Source organism: Sphaerodactylus townsendi, linkage group LG04 (genome assembly GCF_021028975.2).
Source record: "Sphaerodactylus townsendi isolate TG3544 linkage group LG04, MPM_Stown_v2.3, whole genome shotgun sequence".
Classification (NCBI taxonomy): Eukaryota; Metazoa; Chordata; class Lepidosauria; order Squamata; family Sphaerodactylidae; genus Sphaerodactylus; species Sphaerodactylus townsendi.
In genome coordinates, this window is record NC_059428.1 from 7558677 (window position 1) to 7581361 (window position 22685).

General features: G+C 48.2%; 1 protein-coding gene across 1 annotated transcript in view; it reads left to right on the forward strand.

The window, feature by feature from the left end:
• Positions 1–21508: 21508 nt before the first annotated feature.
• Positions 21509–22685, forward strand: part of LOC125431218 (zinc finger protein 701-like) — a 1351-nt gene continuing 174 nt past the window's right edge. Inside the window, exons 1-4 of the mRNA XM_048493977.1 lie at positions 21509–21529; positions 21713–21827; positions 22270–22340; positions 22554–22680. Of these exons, the coding sequence (XP_048349934.1) occupies positions 21728–21827; positions 22270–22340; positions 22554–22680 (298 nt within the window). The 5' untranslated portion in view covers positions 21509–21529; positions 21713–21727. The remainder of the gene's footprint in view (positions 21530–21712; positions 21828–22269; positions 22341–22553; positions 22681–22685) is intronic.

Here is a 22685-nt window from a genome sequence, read left to right on the forward strand (position 1 = left end):
TTTTAGTATCCGGATCAAACGCAAGGGGAGGCCCGCGTAGAGCGAGTTACAATAGTCTAATCTGGAGGATCCGTTGCATGGATAACAGTGGCTAGGTCTGCTTGGGAGAGGAAGGGAGCCCCAGGTGGCCCATATAACCCGGGTTGCTTTTTTCCATCTTTGTCAGGCTCGGCGGCTGGCTCCCTTCCTCTTCCAAGCAAACCTAGCCACTGTGATCCATGCAACGGTCACCTCCAGATTAAACTATTGTAACTCGCTCTACATGGGCCTCCCCTTGCGTTTGATCCAGAGACTAAAACTGGTCCAACATGCGGCTATGGGGTTTCTTTCTATAAGTAAAATAAATTTAACTTATCATAAATTTAACTTATCATATTTTACTTATAAAATAAATTTTACTTATCATATCATCATATAAGTAAAATAAATTTTACTTATATGATGGACAAGAAGTACAGAGGAGGACTATCTTTACCTGACTTACAAACTTATTATGAAGCTAATGCCTTCTTGTGGATTAGAGACTGGATAACCCTGGAAAATAAAAATTTGTTAACAATAGGAGGCTCAAACATCATTAAAGGCTTGCACGATTTTCTTTGGCCAAATGCAAAAATAAAAAAATTACAATTTCCACGCATGTACTATAAGGAAAGCGCTTTCAAAAATTTGGCATAAATATAAACATGTTTTCTATACAAAGACACCTCAATGGATCTCTACATCAAAATCACTTCAGATTAAAGAACATGTCAAGGAGGCCAATATACAAAGAAACAGGTTTCAAAAAGACGAAAAAAATTGGGACTTTACAAATGGAAACAAAGAATTTGAGATTAATTTACTCAAAAATGATCATAAAGTGGTTAAAATGTATAATTTATTATTGAAATTTAAAATGGAAATGAAAACTAGAAAACAACTATGATTGCATGAGCTAAAAATCTAAAGAAAGAGGTTAAATTGGAAGTATCGGAAAATTTATGGCACAATTATAATATGGCACAATTTATGGCACAATTATAATACGTTTACATGCTGTTTGAAAACTTTTATAACACCTTCTACAGATGGCATTACACCCCTATTAGATTAGGTAAGATGAACAAGAAACAGAATATACATTGCTGGAATTGTAAAAAGCAAGTGGATTCTTTATTCCATATGTCCGTGGTGGCGAACCTTTGGCACTCCAGATGTTATGGACTACAATTCCCATCAGCCCCAATTGGCCATGCTGGCAGAGGCTGATGGGAATTGTAGTCCATAACATCTGGAGTGCCAAAGGTTCGCCACCACTGCCATATGTGGTGGAAATGAGAAAAGGTTTCAAAATGTTGGAATTCGATTATGATAAAGATAAAGAATATTTTCAAAATTACGTTGAAGAAAAAACCCGAAACCTTAATATTAGGTTTTACAAAATATATTGTACTAAAGAAAAATATGCTTTTTTTCTTTATTTTATTATGGCAGCAAGACTAGAAATTATTAGAAACTGGAAAAGTATAAATCCCCCCAAGATAGTACCGTATATACTTGCTCAAATTTTGTCTGCGCATCTGCTTTAACCGTGATGCCGCCTCTCTGTCCCATAAAGCCCTTCAGACTTTTTGTCATTCTGAATGGTGGGGCACTATAGAAACAAAAATTAACAAACTAGGCTATTCTTTGGACTATCTGACCATGCTACCATCCAAAGAGACTTTTCAACTCCTGAAGAGAAGGCTCTTTGGCCAGAAACATCAGACCCTACTTGAAAAGGCTTCCAGGATTTGCTCTCCTTTAGCACTGGGCATCACTTACACTGGTAATAAGGGGGCTCAATATTTACACCAAATAACCACGCCCAGTCTCCGTAGAGCAATAATGTTGGCCCGTTGCAATGCCTTTCCATCAGTCGTATCAACAGGGAGATTTATTAAAACCCCTTACCACCAAAGGCTATGCATATGCAATGGGAATTGTGTAGACTCTATAGATCATATTTTACTTTATTGTCCATTTTACACCATACCTGGAGTTAGATATTTGTCATCCCTGCTACTCAAAAAAGAATATGCATCTGACTTGCAAAAGATTTCCTTCCTGTTGGACAACCCCAGTAGTGATGCAAATAATCCAAAAGCCAAATACTTGGACTTGTATATGAAACAGCGCTCTAGGAGCAAAATCTAATTTCAATCTATTTTTCTTGTATTCTACTTAGTTCTCCTGTATCTAGTTAAGTGGACTCGTGTATACAACACCGTGATATTGTTATGCCAATAAAGGTTCTTTGACTTCTTCTTCTACTTGAGTATAAGTCGACCCGCGTTTAAGTCGAGGCACCTAATTTTACCACAAAAAACTGGGAAAACTTATTGACTCAAATATACCGGTAAGTCTAGAGTGGGAAATGCAGCAGCTACTGGTAAATTTCAAAAATAAAAATAGATACCAATAAAATTACATTAATTGAGGCATCAGTAGGTTAAATGTTTTTGAATATTTATTTCAAAACTAGCTCTGTAAGTGGAAAAGAGAGTACACAAGAACAATATGGTCTCAACAATAACTTTAAAAGTACAAAAACCTTAGCTCAATCAGCAACCAAGCTAAAACACAAGAGTTAAAATCCTTCAGAACGGGATTCCTCCTCATCATCTGTATGTCCAAATACAACCCAAATTAGATTTTAAGAAGGATATTCTCAGAAATGGAAATGGAAAAGGAGTTCAAATCAGTGCAATCCCACCTTGTGACCCTTAAAATTCACCAGACTTACAACAAAAGAAACTTTAAATCTGTTTTGTTTCATAAACAATAGTGTGCAGTATAACAATGAAATATGGCAAACCAATACAGAAACAATAATCAACATATACTAGTTCTGGCCTGCTATGCAAAACAGACTAGCAGGGTCTCTCAGTCCTTTACAGTTCTCTCTAGCTTAAGGTGACCAGATGGTCACCTTTGTGAACCGGGACGGGGCAGGTGGCTGCGCCCGCACGCGCACCCATAGGAGCGCACTGCCTTCTGGGGCTTGCCGTTTCCCGCCCTGTCACAGGGTGGGAAACGGCAAGCCCCAGAAGGCCGTGCTCCTGCGGCCGCGCGCACGGGAGGCTGCCTTGCGCCCCAGAAGGCAGTGCGGCAGCCTCCCAAAAATCGGGACAGTTTAAAGAACCCGTGGGACGCGGGACAAATTGTTTGAAAGCGGGACTGTCCCGCCAAAAGCGGGACGTCTGGTCAGCCTACTCTAGCTGTATAGATTCCAGGTCTCTTACTGAACTCTGTGAAGTTGACTGGTTCCAGCTACAGGCAGCACCCATTATAACATTTTATAACAGGAAACCAAAATACAAACTAATAGTCAATCAATATAAACACAATATCTCCTTCTCAACAATTAAAACAAACATTCTCATACCTAAAATACAGGCCTTAACAATTCTGAGGAAATGGAGCCTTTAATTCCTTATATGGAAAATCTGAGCTCTTTAGCTCCCCCTAATGGACTCTGGGTTACACAAACAGAGCTTACATACAATTACCGTATATACTGGAGTATACGTCGACCCAAATATAAGTTGAGGGAGGCTTTTTCAGCATTAAAAATGGTCTGAAAAAGTCGACTTATACCTGAGTATATACGGTAAATTGGGAAAGAAATTTATTTGAGATAATGAACTGTGATAAATTAACGTGGAATTTGAGAGACAACTACGAAAAGTTTGAAAAAAGTTGGCAACCTTATTTGGAATATTTAGAAGCAAAATTGCAATTATTTATGTTAAGACATTATTAAGCTGGATTATAGTTATGGCATTTATGAATTTACTTAAGATCTATTTTCCTTGTAAAAAATGAATAGCCAACGGGAATGCAACAGGTTAAGATTTAGATTTATTTATTTATTTTATTTAGATTTAGAAAAATGCAATGTATTAATAGAAAGTAGATGTGAACCACGTCAACAACCTTAACGGTGAAGTAACTCACAAAAGTTGATGAATGTTCTGTACCCTTTAAGTATCAAAGAACAAACTAACTGGAAATACTAGAACGTTATTTTTAACCTGCTTGTTTTGTGATGGTTACAGTTAATTAATTGATAGATGTATAGAAATTTTAATCAATGTGTTATTTCAATTGTTTAAATAAAGTTTTTAAAAATTAAAAAGAAAAAGAAGCCCGCCCACCCATCAGGAACTGCTCATGAATGGCTGAATGTTTCCTTCATCAGAACTTCTTTCCTCATAACTGAGCTGCTCAGTTATCCCAGAGACATACCTATAAGGGGGTGTAAAGTGTGCGCTACATGCTGGGGGGTGCGGAAAATCGCCCTCTGACCCCTCCCTTCAACTCCTCGCCCCAGCCAGGCTGCTTTTTCAGCTGGCAAAGCAGCCGACTGAAAAGCATTTTCCAGCATGCAGAAAAAGGTCACAGAAAGAGGGAGGGGCCGCGGAGAGCAGGGCCAGGGCGGGGGGGGGGGGGACAACTGCGGGGGTGGGGCCTGGGTGCCATTTTGCCCTGGGCGCCAACTTCTCCCCCTACACACCTGCCAAGAGGGCCACTTCGCAAGGAATCCTTACTCCACCTTAAACATTTGACTTGCCACACAGCTCTTTTGAATCTGTTATTGATGATTAAAAAGGACAAGTAGAAGAAAAGATTTTCATACCCCATTTTTCTCAACCCTAATGGGCCTCAAAGTAGCTTACAAATCAAATCACGTATTGCTGTTCAAGGTTTCGATTCCTGCCTCATCCCAAAGGTAGAAATGTGCACCTATGGAAGTTCCTTACCCAGAGAGGCCACACTCTCGTAGTTCTCCAGCATGACGCCCTCGTAGAGATCTCTCTGGTCTGGATCCAGTAGTACCAACTCCGCCTCTGTGAAACACACGGCCACCTCCCCAAAGGAAACCAGAGACTGAAAGAAAAAGCAGAACATTCCCTCGTCAGAGGTCATATCAGGCAGAGACGGGATGCTGAAAGGGGGGACTCCGGGAGGCTGCATGATGGAGAGCTCAGATCATGTACCAGGAGTGGCGTTTGCAGCCTCTCGCCCCTCAGCGCCAACGGCAGGAGAAAAGCTTGCCTGGGGAAGGGAGGGGGAACCAGGCTGTGCCCTGCTCCTCTCCACTGGCGTAATGCCCATCGGGCAAGGTGGGCAGCTGCCCAGGGCATCACCTTGTGGGGGGCATCAAAATGCTGGGTTTGTTTTTGGGTATTTTAATGGTTTTCATTTTTGGCCTGCAGGGGGCGCAGTTTTTAGGCTAGCACAACCAACATTTCAGCGTGTCATCAGGAGACTGCCCTTATGCTGCCCCCCAAGTTTGGTGAGATTTGGTTCAGGGAGTCCAAAGTTATGGACTCCCAAAGGGGGTGCCCCATCCCCCATTGTTTCCAATGGGAGCTAATAGGAGATGGAGGCTACAGTTTTGAGGGTCCATAACTTTGGCCCCCCTGAACCAAACTGCACCAAACCTGGGGGGTATCATTAGGGCAGTCTCCTGATGAGACCCTGAAAGTTTTGAGACCGTACCTTCAGAAATGTGCCCCCCACCCAGCCTGCAACCCCCATTGACAGCAATGCAAAAAACTCAATGCAGAACAAAGATTCTTGGGCAAATTTTGGGATGTTCTTGCAGGGAGGGCATTATTGGATGTATCAGCACCAAAATTTCAGGGTATCATCTGGAGACTGTCATGATGGCACCCCCAAGGTTTGGTGCCGTGTGGTTCAGGGGGTCCAAAGTTATGGACCCTCAAAAGGGTCGCCCCCATCTTCTTAGCAAATAATGGGGGATGGGGCACCCCCTTTGAGGGTCCATAACTTTGGACCCCCTAAACCAAACTGCACTAAACTTGGGGGGTCCCATAAGGACAGTTTCCAGATGATACCCTGAAATTTTGGTGCTGATACATCCAAAAATGCGCCTCCTTCAGAAACATCCCAGAAATTTGCCCAAGAATCTTTGTTCTGCGATGATTGTATTGCTGTCAATGGGGCTTACACATTTCTGAAGGCACAGTCTCAAAACTTTCAGGGTCTCATCAGGAGACTGCCCTGATATTACCCCCCAGGTTTGGTGCAGTTTGGTTCAGGGGGGCCAAAGTTATGGACCTTCAAAACTGTAGCCCCCATCTCCTATTAGCTCCCATTGCAAGCCTTTATTGGCGTAGACCAGGGGTCCCCACACTTTTTAAACAGGGGGTCAGTTCACTGTCCCTCAGACTGTTGGAGGGCCAGACTAAAAAAAACTATGAACAAATTCCTATGCACAAATGATTGTAAAATGTTTGATTTCACCTTTCAGCCTTTCTGTCATGGTCTATTTTTAGAACAGTGACCAAAGTATGTCAAGTACAGGTTGGGCTCCAAATATTGTTGGGGAGGCTGTGGAATACCTTCCCCTGTAAAAAAAAGCAGAACTTTCCCAATGAAGCATTCCATCTAACCCAGGATTAGGTATCTTCCTGGGTTCTTCCTCCCTAGCAGCCAGCGAGCGATTCACCAGCCTGGCTGATGCCAATGGGAGTGAGGAGGAACAGAAAGCCTGAGAGCAACACATGGAGTAGCTGAAAGGGAAGGGCAGAGCAGGAGTTGCCACGTGAAAGGTTTCCAACTCTGGGTCAGAAAATTCATGGAGATTTGGGGGTGCCATCATGTAATTGCAATCTACAGCCGTTGGGGCTGGTTCCTCCTCTCCCTCGAGCCCCCACTGCACATGAATGGAGCCATCACCGTCATGCCTGGCGGGCCGGATAAATGCCTTCAGGGGGCCACATTTGGCCCCTGGGCCGTAGTTTGGGGACCCCTGGCGTAGACAACAGTACAACAATAAAAACGGATTAAAAAGCATATACAATACAGGAAATAAATGTTAGGTCGAAGGAAATCTACTGGCATTTAGTAATTTCCAGGAGAAAGTCTGCCACTATCATACAGAGAGAAGGATCAGGATTGTCCAACGAGTAGTGTAATCTAATTAAATCAGGGAGATCGGGTAAATGTAAAGGAGTAAGATTCACATACTTGGATCTGATTTCCTTGAATCTGAGACAGTGTAGAAATTGGTGGGCCAGAGATTCAACTGAGCCATCATTACATGGGCACAATCTTTTATTTTTATTCTTTAATCTTTTAGCCTTTTCTTGCTTATTAAATCTGCCATGTAACAAGGCAGAAGGCATAACATTAAACCTGGTGAGCATTATGGCTCTCCTTTGAGCAGGGTTTATTAAGCAATACAGGTAGCGTGCCAAGTGGCCCCGTTCAAATGGGAGAGAAAAATACAGGGGGGAGCATGTTTTCTTGGCTGTGGTGATTAGGGTAGAGAACTCTCTATCCAATAGTTGATCTTTTAATTTCCTATAAGCTTCTGAATAGGACAAAGGGTAAAGTGAATCCACTGACAGTCCAATAGAGGCCATTTTTCCTTCAATTATGAAAAACCAGGGGTTGGAATGGGTGTCAGAGAGAAGACGGTGGACCACAGAATTACAGTCCGAGAGAAAATGAATTTGCAGCCAGAATCTAAAAGCCCTCAGCCAAGCGGCTGATTCCAAGGAGTTTTGACCTAACTCCAGACAAAGGGCTGCATAGGGCACGCAATTTGGGGATTAGCTCCCATTGGAAACAATGGGGGATGGGGCACCCCCTTTGGGAGTCCATAACTTTGGACTCCTTGAACCAAACCTCACCAAACTTGGGGGGTAGCATAAGGACAGTCTCCTGATGATATGCTGAAATTTTGGTGCTGATATATCTAAAAATGCACCCCCAGCACACAACAATGTCCTGGTGCAAAAAAAATTTGGTCGTGGTGTAGTCGCCGCCCATGGGCGGGGGGGGGGGGGGCATCCAACTCAGGTTTTGCCCAGGGCTACAGTTTGCCTTGTTACGCCCCTGCTCCTCTCTCCTACCTGGCCTGGAAGTGCAGCACCTGTTTTCACACCTCCACAAAGAGGAGGGATCAACGCTCTCTCTTCACTGCCTGTGAGGGAAGGAAAAATGGAAGAAAAAGTATTAGCTTCCACTTCCTCTTCTGTTGGCTGCATGAATCATTCTTCAACCCCCACCCTCCACCCCCATTCCCAGGGCTGGGAAACCTGGCCCTATGGAGACACAAAAAGATCTGTGAAACTCTCTGCTAAGTTGTGAGAGAGGCTCAGCTTATTCACAAGACTGAAGAGTTTGGCTGAGGATTTTCTGCTTTTTCTTGTAAGCCACCTTGAGTCCCTCTAATTTAACAAGGAGTGATGTGAATATTGTAACTCATGTGTGGATCTGCTTCCAAGAATTGTCTAATCCCCTTTTATGGGCATCACAACTGCTGAACAACGAGCGTCACAAGTTGTGGGAAGAAGTGTTTCACCTTTTTCCTGGCCAGAACTCTCTACCCAGAGGTGGGATCCAGCAGGTTCTCACCAGTTCCCGAGAATGGGTTACTCATTATTTGTGTGTGCCAAGAGGGGGTTACTAATTGGGTCTGCTTTTCCGTTAGAAATTCCATTAGGTCCAAAAATCATAAAGTCCTGTTGTTTCCTATGTGGCTGGTTAGCGAAGGTAGAAAACGGGATAATTCTCCCTGTTGGGCTGTTTTCAAAACATGTTTTAGAAATATGGTGACGTTCCTTGTTTAAGGAAAGTATCCTTCTTTTGATGTCTAGAAACAAAATTAAGCATTTGAAAGTATTAAGTATTTGACAGGCAGTCAATTAGAGGAGAAATGGTTGTTTCTGTTGGCAGTAGACGATAGGACTTGCGATAATGAGTTTAAATTATGGACAGAAAGATACCAGCTGGAAATTAGAAACTTTTTTTTACAGTAAGAGTTTTTTACAGTAACAGAGAAATTATTAATGCCCCGCCCCCGCCCACGTCGTGCCCCGCCCAGCCCCATTGGCGCTACGCCACTGTTTGAATCCCACCACCATGGGAACCTGTTACTAAAATTTTTGGATCCCACCACTGTCTCTACCCATCAACTTCACGGGGTGGTCCAATCCTGTCCTGGAACAAGGAGTCCTTACTGCGTGAGAGGCCATTCTGGGGGCGTTCCTGGTCGTGGGCGTGCTGCCCTTCCTCCAGCGGAGCTCTTTCCCTCTCAGAGAACTTCCTTTCCACCTTCACGGATGGACCCTTCCTCTGAAGCAACAGTGAGGGAGACAGGTAAGAGACGGAATGGATCCTGTCCTGAGGAATCCTTCCACTGAGGAATGCATCCTGCCCACTCCCAGACTCTGCACCTATCTGGAAGCAGACCTAGCAGGGTCTTCCTTCAACCCTGGGGAATTACCTGGAGGGATGAGAAGTTCCCTAGAAGAAGTTGGAAAGAAAAGCCCTCACCTCTTCTGCCTGCCTCTTCTCCTCGGCCTGACTCAGGAGGAAGCCCTCTGCCAGGGCCACCGCTTGGGAGCTGGTCTCCGGACCGCATCCTCTCACCCAGCGCTGCATTTCCGGAGGCAGGAGGGTCAGCAGCTGCTCCAGGATCACCAGGTCCAGGATCTGCTTCTTGGAGTGCCTCTCTGGCTTCAGCCAGCGCTTGCAAAGCCCATGCAGCTGGCTGCAAACTTCTCGGGGCCCATCAGCATCGTGGTAGCGGAACTGCCGGAAGTGTCGGCAAAGGACTTCCGTGTTCAGGGGCTCTGGATTCCAGATCTCCGGCACAGCTCTCTCCCAGAATTCCACACCACTCCCAGCTGGGACGGGACGGGGGCCGTTCGTTGCTCTCTGGCCACGTCCCGCTCCTGCTGGGTCCGGCTCTTCCATCTCCTTCTACTCAGTAGTCTTTGACACTGACAAGATGCCTCAGTTGGCTATGAAGAAAGGCTTCTCCCGGGCAGATGTGGGGCAGGGAGACACAAGGAAAACAAAAGAGGAAGGTGATACTGATGTATAGTTGTACCTCCCTGATGGAGTCGGAATTTGACAGTTTGAGGGGTTCGAAGAGCTTCTGGGGGCCTGTATTTCTGGCTCTTTAAAGATGTGACTTTTCTTTAGGTTTAGGGCCTGTCCTGGGGGCTTTGGACGTGACAGGAGATGCGCCCACCCAAATCCGCAGTGGTCTCCTGCTACTACAGGGCACGTGTAAATCTGACACTGGCACAGAGAGGCATTTTGTTGGGGGTGGGGGTGGTTTATTTATTTATTTATATTTATTTATTTTATTTTTTAAACTTTTATACCGCCCCATCCTCTAGGGGCTCTGGGCGGTGTACATGGAATGGGGCGCAACGGCTGCTGGGGTGAAGAGGAGGTCTGGTGGCAATTAACCCTTCCGAATAGACAAGATTGCACACGTGAGGTTGGGAAATCACTGAGGATTTGGGTCGGAACCAGGGGAAGGCAGGGGATAAAGGCTCCGAGTCCACCCCCCAAAGGGGCTACTTTCTAGGTGGAAACTAATCCATTGTAATCCCAGGCTATCTCCAGGGCCTGCTGCTTTTTGCAGAATTCAAAGGTCCAGCGATGGGACACCAGATTCATACAAGATGTCATAACGTCCCACCTCTGAAGCTACTGCTTTCTCCAGGGAAGCTGACCTCTGGAGTCTGGAAACCAGCTGCGATTCCAGGAGAACTGCAGGCCCCACCTGGAACTCAGCAACCCTCTTGCTGGACTTTCTTGGGGTCACTTTTACCCCCAGAGTGGCAGGCTCAGCATCTAGGCTTGGCTGACTTCTCTGCCCTCAGATAAATAAAATGACTGGCTCTTTGAATGAATGAATGAATGAATGAATGAATGAATGAATGAATGAATGAATGAATGAATGAATGAATGAAATGACTGGATCCTCTGAAGATGCTAGCCACCGATGCAGGTGAAACATCAGGAGACAATGCTACTAGAACACGGCCATACAGCCCGGAAACCACACACCGCCCCAATAAAATGACTATTTTCAGATTGGGGTCTTAGAAAGGGCACCTCCTAAATGATTGATTATACTTGAAGATCAGAAGGTGGCAACTCCCGTGCAGAATGTGTGAGTGTGCGTGCGTGCGTGCGAGAAATTGTGTCTCACCACGTTCAGCTCGAGAACTCCAAGGTCACTCCAAACAAAGTGTAACTTTCAATTAATTCAAAGAGGGCATCCAATAAATTTTTTTTTTTTAAACTGAGGAAGTTTAGTTCTTCGTGTGATTTCACCTTGTGACATGTGCGTTTGTGGAAAAGACAAGCAAACCTTTGTTGTTGTTGTTCATAAGGCAAAGTTCTTCAAGTATGAAGTATGAAAAACAACAATTGGCACGTACCAGTTTGGGCCTGTTTTCTTTCTTCTGCCAAGTCAGTCCTATAAAGATGAACAGACTGGCAGTTCTGCCGTTCCTCAGTATGTCGTTCCTCAGTATGTCGTCTGTTCTTTCTTTTCAGGAGTTTCTTGTAGCTCTCAATGGTCAGCAACTGGCAGCTTCCGGCCGTCCAATCACTCTGAGAAGAGTCACACAACAAACAATCACAACCGTATTGTTGAAGGCTTTCACGGCTGGATTCAACCGGCTCTGGTGCGTTTTCCGGGCTGTGTGGTCGTGGTCTTGTTGATCTTGTTCCTAACGTTTCACCTGCATCTGTGACTGGCATCTTCAGAGGTTTATCACAGAGAGAAGTGTGTTACACAACAGACTTCCCTCTGTGATACACCTCTGAAGATGCCAGCCACAGATGCAGGAGAAACGTTAGGAACAAGATCAACAAGACCACGACCACACAGCCCGGAAAACCCACCAGAAACAATCACAACCGTCACAATACAGATTAATAGCCAATGAATAACACAAACACAATCCTGCTAGTGCATGCGGAAGAGCTAGGAGCCACCGCCAGTTATGTGTCGAGGCACTAGTTGGCAGTAAAGAGTACCCAGCAGGTCTCGTTCCAAACAGGGAGGATTTGTTTTCACCAGCAGGAACAAAGACAATAGTGCTGTACAAGTTTCTCCCTTCCCAGGAACAGTATTTACACGACCAGTAATGCCCACAAACTCTCTCATGCTGGTCATTGCGCTACTGTCCAGTTGTACAGTTTTCTCATCCAATCACCTTCTGTGTGATCCCACCTGCACCTGGACAGTGACGTAAGGCCAACCTTTTGTGCTCTTTGCTGACGTGCACATCCCTAGATCAGAACATGTCAGACTCTGCATCTAGCATTTCCCAATAACCAGTATAAGAAACCCTCACACCCATACTATTAAGGTATAGTCTTATAATACAAATCAAATCACATAAACAAATATAAATAAACAAGTTAAAAGACTTCCTTCTGTGATTGTATGTATGTTATTCATTAATAGCCAATGAATAACATACATACGATCCTGTTGGCGCAAGCGGAAGAGCTGGTAGCTGCTCCCAGTTAGTCTGGGGTGTCAAGAGGCACCAGTTGGCAGTAAAGAGCCACCAATACCCAGCAGGTCTCTTTCCAAACAGGAAGGCTTTATCTTCACAAGCAGGAACAAAGACAAGTTTCTCCCTTCTCCAGAGCAGTATTTACACGATCAGTAATGACCACAAACTCACCCACAAACCCTCTCGCACTGCCATTGTGCTACTGTCCCTTTTTATAGTTCTCTCATCCAATCACCTTCGGGACAATCTCACCAGCACCTGGACAATGATGTAGGCCGACCTTTTGTGCTTTTAGCTGACGTGCACATTCCTAGATCAGAATATGTCAGACTCTGCATCTAGCATTTCCCAGCAAGTCCTCTTTTTCAATAAACATTACAAGTAATCCTCATACCCATACTACTAATGCATAGTCTTATAATAGAAATCAAATCACATAAACAACCATAAACAAATAAGTTGAAAGGTCAAATCCTTTTGAGGTAAGCAACGGGCAGCTGCAGGCCCTCAAATCATTCTGGAAGACACTGCCTTTTTTTGCTTCCATGAATAACCCCAAACCACTGTGCCCCCCCCTTCCCCCCAGGGTGACAGAAGGACAATCAGGGTCTCTGCCTCCTTTTCCCACAAAGCATCCTTGCAGTGTGTGTTGGGGGGTGGGGGAAGACAGGCATTTGAGGAGGAGATCCTGAAAAAATTTCATTTGGCAGACCAGGAAAAGCTCATGAAGCCCCAGATTGGGGGAGGGCTGTTAGGGTCAGGGGGTACCCACTGTCTCCTTGCCCCTTCCTATTTTGTTTTTCTCCCTTCCCCTTAAATAATGCTCCAGATGTATTGTCAAAGGCTTTCACGGCCGGAATCACTGGGGTGCTGTGTAGTAGATGCCGGCCACAGATGCAGGCGAAACGTCAGGAGAGAATGCTGCTAGAACACGGCCAGACAGCCCGAAAACCACATAGCACCCAAATGCTCCATAGATTTCTGTCTTCCGTGGCTCCTGGAAGGTGAGAAGCAGGCTCTGGCCCTACTGCTGGGGTGGTTTGGGGTAAGGGGGGAGAGTTCCCAAACTCTTCTGCATACCTCTGTGCCCTCTCCCCACCCCAACAGGCAGCCTATTTAGGGGCCCTACATGGAGGAGTTGGACCAAAAATATTGTACAAATGCTGTACTCGGTTGAAGTTGGGTGCAAAGGGGACTGGGCACAAGTGGGACAAAGATGAATTTAAAGGGATCCTTCTGAAATCATATGGTTTTTACAAAAGAACACCATAAAAGAAAGCCATTCCCATACAGTAGATCACGCCTGAGTCTACAGGCAGCGCCCCCCAAAACCACACATCCATTGTATTGTCGAAGGCTTTCACGGCCGGAATCACTTGGGTGCTGTGTGGTTTCCGGGCTGTATGGCCGTGTTCTAGCAGCATTCTCTCCTGACGTTTCGCCTGCATCTGTGGCTGAATGCATCTTCAGAGGATCTGATGTTCCCAGGAGAGAAAGCAAAAGTGCGAGTAAAGGAATATCTACACGAAAACTCCAAAATCACCATCCCAGAAGGCAAAAAGGAGCACCATAAAAGCACTTTTGGTACGGTATCAGCATGCAAACAGAATCTGTGGAACCTCACCTCCTACAAGATGAGATTGAATCACCCCTAAACATGGGGGGCTCTACAGGCTGAAAATGGATTTACTCTCTAATACAGAAATGCAGAAGGGGCTGCAAGACCAAGGAACAAACCACATGAACAAAGATAAGAGAAGCCATCTAGAGGAAGACGTGTTCTTACCATACATCAAGGGAACCACTGATGCATAGGAAAACTGATGAAGAAGCACAACCTACAAACAATCTACCACCAGACCCACTGAAGAAAAATTCCACAACCCGAGATGCTACGTTCAGCCAAAGGATAAGAGGGATCCTTTGGCTACTACGCACTTGAGATCTACCATACCATGCAGCTGTGGACAAGTCTACATAGGAACCACCAAGCGCCATGGCGCTGAGACCGAATACGGATCAAAGAACCACGAAAGGCACTTGCCAGAACTATTTTCAGCCAGAAAAAAAATTACAGCAATAGCAGAGACACATGATGTCTAAACCAACCTGGACATAGAATATTATTTGAAAAAACAGAAATTCTGGACCACTCTGAAAGCCACTACGTCAGACTACACAGAGAAGCCATTGAAATCCATAAGCACATGGACAATTTTAACAGGAAGGAAGAAACTCTGAAAATGAACAGAACTTGGCTTGCCCAGTGTTGAAAAATACTAGGGTCAAGACTGTGTCAAACCAGCTCCACACAAACACAGGATGACCATAGACAAAAGAAACAAAGGCCAGGATATTTCTATTCAGATACTCCCACCAGTGACCTTGCTATCTACAGGGTTACTCCCAGGCTATAGTCTTCATTGTTACTCATACTTCTATTCAGATGCCCTCAACTATTGACCTGGTTGCCGCCTTTGTTACTCACAGACAAGGTTTCCCCACCCACCCTGGACACTCCAACAGATATATACTCCACTTGCTTTCCCAACATCAGATCCATACAGCCCGGAAACCACGCAGCACCCACACATCCATTGCTTCATGGTGCTGCAACGGTACAAAAACATAACTCCAAAGCATGGATCCTCTTGGAGTCTTGTGCTTTCTGTGTTTGGTTGCACTAAATCCACAGGTCATGTTCACAACCAAAGAGCGAACTGCAAAAATCAGGAATCTCCCGCTTTGTGACACTTCCACAGAGCATGGATCCACAGGATTTCCAAAGAATGGATCCTCGTGGGTTTTGCACTGAGTGACCCCAAACTTGCCATCAATTCAAATATTATGTCCATGCCTAGAAACGACCCCAATAAAATCATGAATTTGTGAAGACATCATGATGCAAAGATTGGTTTCCAAATCATGGATCCTCAATATTTTTTCATTGGATCCCTCCAGATTTACTATCAGATTATAGAGCATGTCCATTGCTACACACTAACCTGGAGCGACCCCCCACTTCACCCCCCCCCCAGGGGAGCAGAAAAGCAGCCTGCAACTCAGAGGTCCAGGATTTCACCAGGGAGGAGAAGAAAGGGAATTGGGGGGGGGGGGGGCTCTCCCTCATTTCTGCAAAGAGCAAAGGAGGCGGCTGCCTCACTTGGCAGCCTGAGCTGGAAGGAAGGAAAGGCCTGCTGGGACCAGGCGTCCCAGGAGAAGAGGGGGTCAGAGGAATGCGGGGGGGGGGGGCTCCCCCACACCTCCTGCCCCTCCTCAGCCCCCTCGCCAGTCCAAAGCGGATAAAAGGGCCCTTTCCTCTCCCTGTCTCTGGCAGGGCTCCATTCCCTGTGCAAAGTGGGATCAAGAAGGGCTGTGTGAAATGGGGCGAGGGCTCCTTTGATTCTTGGCTTCCCCCATTTCTTTCTCTATGCTTGATTCTGGCCCTACGTTTCACCCCTTCCCACCCCCCCCTCCTCAAGTCCTGACGGTGAGGACTTCAGCCCCAAATGGAGGATCCCTTGTGCCCCCCCCCCGCCCCACCCCCAGCCCTTTGCTCCCTGCTGGGGGCTTCGCCCTCCTGGGGGTGGGGATGGAGACTCCCTGAATGCCCGTTGAATGAAAGCCCCAGAGAGAAAAGAACCAGGATTGGGGGGGGCGGTCCCCGCGGCTTATTCCTCTCCCTGGGGTGGGTGGGGGTATAGGCTTCCCTTCGCTTGCCCCTAAGAGGAGCCCCCGGCCAGGGGTCTGATCTGAAGCAGCCCCTCTCCCCAATCCAGCCCCCCCCCTCTCCCCGCTGCCTTTCCTCCACCCCCCCCCCGGTCAGTCGCTCGCGAGACCCCCGCAATAAGGGAGGTCTGCATGATGGCCTGCCTCCCCCCCGCCCCCTTCTTTGGGGGCGGCCCATCTTGAGGGGCTTCCTTTCCGTGGGGCGGGGGGGGGGTGATGGGGGTGGGCAGGAAGAGGGCGCCGGACTGGGGAGAGGAGGGGCTGCTCTTAGGGGCCAGCGAGAGGAGCGCCCCCCTCAAGCATCGCCCCCTCCGTTGTGGGTCGAAGCACAGCCCCCCTCCCCCCTTGCGTTGCTTTGCTGGGGGAGGAAGGAAGGAAGGAAGAGCCGGATCTTGTTCCCAGACCCCCACCCCCCACCCCCCAGCAAGAAGAGCGCGAGTGCTGCACAGACTCCTCCTCCTCCTCCTCCTCGTCTCCAAAACGTTTCCGGCCTCAGACCCCCCCCCCCCCCTGAGCCTGGGTCCAGGTGAGCCGGCCTTACCTGCGAGGGGGGGGATAAGCGTTGGCTTCCCACGCCTGGGATCGTGTCAGCGCAGCCCTCTTCAGCCCCCAGTTCTGGCCCCTCCCCTCCCTTCATCACGTGGCTCCCCCCCTTGATCTGGCTCCTCCTCCCTCCCCCGAGCAAAGCGAACCCCTCATTGCAAAGGGGGCGGGGCGGGGCGGGGCGAGGGGCGGCGGTGCTTCCACCCACGAGGGAGGGGGCGGTGCTTGGGGGAGGCCACAGAGCCCGCAATCCTAGAGCGGCCGCCAGGGAAGGGGGCGGGGGGAGCCACTTCCTTCTTCCGGGGACGGAGAGGCGGCCTTTGCAGCCCCGGAGTGAGTCCAGGGGGGAGGGGGGAAACGTGGGGTGGTGGTGGTGGAAGGGGGGGTCTGGAGGCCCCGATCCAGGAAAAGGCCGCCCACTGCAGAGCCCGGGGGGGGGGGGGAAGGAGGGGTGCTTCGCTGGCGTCCCTCTCCCCCTCCTCTCTGCACGAGGCCTGGAGGCGGCGGCGGGGGGGGCATGAGATCATGAAGCCCCTCCCTTCTTCCCCGCATTTCGGGGGGTCTCGCGAGTGACTGACCTATGCAAGGGGGGGAGTGAGTGGAGGAGAGGCGGGGGGGGGAAGGGGGGCTGGATTGGGGGGGGGGCTGGTTCTGGTCAGCGAGCGAGAGGAAGCCCCTCCCCCCCACCCCAGGGAGAGGAATAAGCCTTGGGGACCCCCCAGCCCTGGCTGTTCTCTGGGCCTTTCATTCAACACGTGTGCCAATGAGGCGCATAAGGACATCCCCACCCCCAGCAGCAAAGAGCTGGGGGGGGGGGACAAAAGGGGGTCCTCCATTTGGGGCTGAAGTCCTGACAGTGAGGACTTGAGGAGCGGGGGAGGGAAGGGGTGAAATGTGGGGCCAGGGTCTTCTAGGCAGGGCCCAAAGCACAGAGAAAGGAACGGGGAAGCCATGAATTAAGGGAGCCCCCTTCCCTCCCCCCCACCCACTTCAAACAACCCTTCTTGGTCCCACTTTGTGCAAAGCCACCAGCTCCCCCCCCCCCACAAGAGCCGGTGAATGGAGCCCTGCAAGAGACAGGGACAGCCGCTTTGGACTGGCGAGGGGGTGATGGGTCAAGGCTGAGAAGGGGCAGGAGGTCTGGGGGAGCCCCCCCATATTCCTCTGACCCCTCTTCTTCTGGGCCGCCTGGTCCCAGCACCCTTCTTTCCAGCTCAGGGGGCCAAGCGATGCAGCTGCCTCCTTTGCTCTTTGGGGAAATGTGGGAGAACCCACACACACAAACAACAACCTTTCTTCTTCCTGGTCCTCTAAGTTGCAGGCTGCTTTTACCACCCTCCTGAGTGGCTCAGGAGGATGGCGTGTGGCAGGTGAACCAATGCAGCTTTCATGGAAAAAAATTGGACAGGGAAATTACCTAGGCAAACTGGTGCCCGGGAACAAAACCTGAGTTTGGCGCCCCCCCCACCCCGCCCGGCGTATGGGCGACCACCCTCCCCCACCATGACCAAGCAATGATTTTTTGTACCAGCTCACAAAACACCTCCCACGCACAGCAAAACATATATGGCTCTCTCCCCACCAACTCTTTTCCTAATTTCCTAAGCACAACAACCCTATGAGGTAGGTTGTTAGCCTGAGAAACAACTCCAAGCCAGTGCAAGTGGGTATTAAGCATGAAAATCTCTCACAAATCACCCCCAGCAAAACATTTACCAAACAGGGCTGGCATCATCTCTCACAAAACAGCTCCAGTGGAATCCACCCCCAAACACCATCACTTTCAATGGTATTTAAACTAGGAGGCACAAGATTTCTTGCTTTTAGAAATCCCACCTGAAAGGGAGAATCTGGGGCCCCTGGTTAAAACAAAATTGAAAGTGATGCTGTTTGGGGGCGGATTCTCCCCCACCCTGAAACAGCACATCACTTTTGAGGGAGATTCAGATGGAAACAAATACCATATTCGGCTGGAGATCACAGGTAAATTTTGGGCTGTGAGGACAAAAATTGTCCAGTGTCCTGCCCAAATATGAACAAATCACGATACACTAAAAGGGTGGGCTTTAAGGAGTGCCCAGTAATTTTGGTGTTTTTTGGCCTACTGAGAGCGCATTTTAAAAGCTAGCAGCACCATATGATTTCAGGGTATCATCCAGAGACTGCCCTGATGATACCACACTGAAGTTTGAGTGATGTTTGGTTCAGGGGGCAGCAAAGAGTTATGTGCGCCCAAAGGGAATGCCCCCATCCCCATTGTTTTTCAGGGGAGCTGGCGGAGATGGGGAACACCCATTTTCGAAAGGTTGAACTTTGATTACCTCCTGAACCTATCTTCACCAAACTTCAGTTGGCATGTAAGAATAGTCATGCCGCTGGGTGATACCCTGAAATTTTAATTTATCACTTCTTTAAAAATACCTATCCCCTTCCAGGAACCCCAAGAAATTTGCGCATAGAAAAGTTGCTTTGTTTTGCATTGACTTTGCTCCATGTTAGCCAATAGAGGAATTTCTGAGGCAGGCTGCGCGTTTTTGAACATAGAGGCACCAGATTTTCAACGTGGCTCCAGGAAGCCGTCCTGGTAAGAGCAACCCGGCTTAGGGGGCGCTGCTTCCTGAGGGATTCCACATTTTATGGGCCCCCAAAAGGCTTATTTTGTTTTCCAGCTCCTGCACGTAGAGCCTGATGGCACAGGTTATCTCAGGAGACTTCTCATTTTAAAAGCAAAGCTCACCAAGCTTGGATGCTATTACTCAAGGCCTCTTGGAGCCACCTTGAAAGTCTGGCGCCTCTATCTTCAAAAATGTGTGGTCACTGCTTACACACTCAGAAATTCCCCAGAATCTGCCAGGCTTTTCAGCAAGTTCAGCAATATTTTTTCCCACCATAGACTTCAATGGGGCTTTCTGTTATGCCCAGCTGGCTCTGTGGTAGAGGGTTCAACAGGAGGCACTGTGGTAGTGGTCTTGCTCTGGATGGGGGCACTTATTTCCTGCCGAGCTGCTGGTGTGAGTCTCCTGAAAGGAACCAGCCAACTTTGCTAAAGTTTGCCTGTGATGGCCGAATGCTGTGGAAAAGTAGGTTGCAGCAACTCGGTGCCCACAGCATTTTCCTCTTCCACACACATTTTAGCAAATTTGGCTGATGGAGACTGACACCAGCAGCCCTACAGGAAATGCCCCCACCCAGAGCAAGACCCCTACCACGGCTTCATCTGGGCATGGCAAGAGAGCCCCATTTGAAGTCTAAACTATAGAACTTGCTGTGAAGAGCCTACTGGCAGACCCTGAAGATAAGAGGCGCCAGGCGAAGGTGGCTCCAAAAGGCCTTGCTAATGTCTTTATCCAAGCTTTAAATGAGCTTTAGCACTACTGGGGGGGGGGGAAAGTTGAGAAAGTTCTGAGAGAAGGGAGCTGCCGCAAACTTTCATGTGCAGAAGCGAGGAAACAAAACAATAATATAATGGCAGCGTAGTTTGGATTTATACCCCCCCTTTCTCTCCTATAGGAGACTCAAAGGGGCTTACAATCTCCTTGCCCTTCCCCCCTCACACCCCAGACTAACTGGCGGCGGCTACTAGCTCTCCCACTTGCGCCAACAGGATTGTGTGTATGTTATTCACTGGCTATTAATCTGTATTGTGCTGGTTGTGATTGTTATTTGACTCTTCTCAGAGTGATTGACGGCCGGAAGGAACCAATTGCTGCCCTCAGAAGGATTTCGGCGTTTGTAATAAAGGTTGCACATTGATGTTGTGAGGCGACAAGAAACTCCTGAAAAGAAAAAAGAAAAAAGCAGGCGACTGTGCCGAGGAGCGACAGAACTTGCCAGTCTGTTCAACTTCATGAGACTGGCTTGGCAGAAGAAAGAAAACAGGCCCAAATTGGTACGTGCCAATTCTTGTTTTTCATACTTCATACTTGAATTACTTTGCCTTAGGAACAACAACAATAACAAAGGTTTGCTTGTCTTTTCCACAAACGCACATGTCACAAGGTGAAATCACGCACAAAGGCATTAGACACTCAGTTTTTTTAATTAGCAGTATTTGATACCCTCTTTGAATTGTCTCAGGTTTACCGGGCTGAGCGGTAGTGAGACACGTTTCTCGCACGCACGCGGAAGGAACCTTGCCCACATTCTGTGTGGGAGTTGCCACCTTCTGATCTTCAGATGGAATCAATGATTGAAGAGGTGCCATTTCTTTGACCTCAACCTGAAAATAGTCATTTTATTGGGGTGTTGTGTGGTTTCTGGGCTGTATGGCCGTGTTCTAGTAGCATTTTCTCCTGACATTTCGCCTGCATCTGTGAACATGCTTGGAGGATCTAGATCATTTCCTTCAGCCCCGGTCAGCTTCCTTCATTTAAAGAGGCAGTCATTTTATTTATCCACAGGAAAGGCATTTTTAAGTAGGCTACTAAAGAGAATTGCATCTTTTTACACTTTCAAAGTCAAGAAACGGCAAAGTAGAAGATGGAAGAGCCGGACCCAGAAGGAGCAGGATGTGGCCAGAGAGCAGCGAATGGCCCCCGTCCCGTCCAAACTGGGAGTGGTGTTGAATTCTGGGAGAGAGCTGTGCCGGAGATCTGGAATCCAGAGCCGCTGAACGCGGAAGTCCTTTGCCGACACTTCCGGGGGTTCCGCTACCACGATGCCTGATGGGCCCCGAGAAGTTTGCAGCCAGCTGCATGGACTTTGCAAGCGCTGGCTGAAGCCAGAGAGGCACTCCAAGAAGCAGATCCTGGACCTGGTGATCCTGGAGCAGCTGCTGACCCTCCTACCCCAGAAATGCGAAAAGCGGCTGGGTGAGGAAGGGATGCGGTCCGGAGGGCCAGCTTCTAGCGGTAGCCCTGGCGAAAGAGGAGCTTCCTCCTGAAGTCCGGGCCGAGGAGAAGAGGCAGGCAGAAGAGGTGAGGGCTTTTCTTTCCAACTTCTTCTGGGGAACTTCTCATCCCTCCAGGTAATTCCCCAGGGTTGAAGGAAGACCCTGCTAGGTCTGCTACTAGATAGGTGCAGAGTCTGGGAGGGGGCAGGATGCATTCCTCAGTGTCCTCCATTCCGTCTCTTACCTGTCTCCCTCACTGTTGCTTCAGAGGAGGGCTCCATCCATGAAGGTGGAAAGGAAGTTCTCTGAGAGGGAAAGAGCTCCGCTGGAGGAAGGGCAGCACGCCCACGACCAGGAACGCCCCCAGAATGGCCTCTCACGCGGTAAGGACTCCTGGTTCCAGGACGGGATTGGAACACCCCAAGAATTTGATGGGTAGAGAGTTCTGGCCAAGGAAAAAGGTGAAATACTTCTTCACACTACTTGTGACACTCGTTGTTCAGCAGTTGTGATGCCCATAAAAGGGGATTAGACAGATTCATGGAAGCAGATCCACACATGAGTTACAGTATTGACATCACTCCTTTTTAAATTAGAGGGACTCAAGGTGGCTTAGAAGAAAAACCCTGAGCCAAGCTCTTCAGTCTTGTGAATAAGCTGAGCCTCTCTCACAACTTAGCAGAAAGTTTCACAGATCTTTTTGTGTCTCCATAGGGCCAGGTTTCCCAGCCCTGGGAATGGGGGTGCTTGAAGAATGATTCATGCAGCAGACAGAATAGGAAGTGGAAGCTAATACTGTTTCTTCCATTTTTCCTTCCCTCACAGGCAGTGAAGAGAGAGTGTTGATCCCTCCTCTTTGTGGAGGTGTGAAAACAGGTGCTGCACTTCCAGCCCAGGTAGGAGAGAGGAGCAGAGGACAGCCTGGTTCCCCCTCCCTTCCCCAGGCAAGCTTTTCTCCTGCCGTTGGCGCTGAGGGGCGAGAGGCTGCAAACGCCACTCCTGATACATAACCTGAGCTCTCCATCATGCAGCCTCCCAGACTCCCCCCTTTCAGCATCCTGTCTCTGCCTGATACGACCTCTGACGAGGGAATCTGCTTTTTCTTTCAGTCTCTGGTTTCCTTTGGGGAGGTGGCCGTGTATTTCACACAGGCAGAATGGGCACTACTGGATCCAGCCCAGAGAGATCTCTACAAGGGCGTCATGCTGGAGAACTACGAGAGTGTGGCCTCTCTGGGTAAG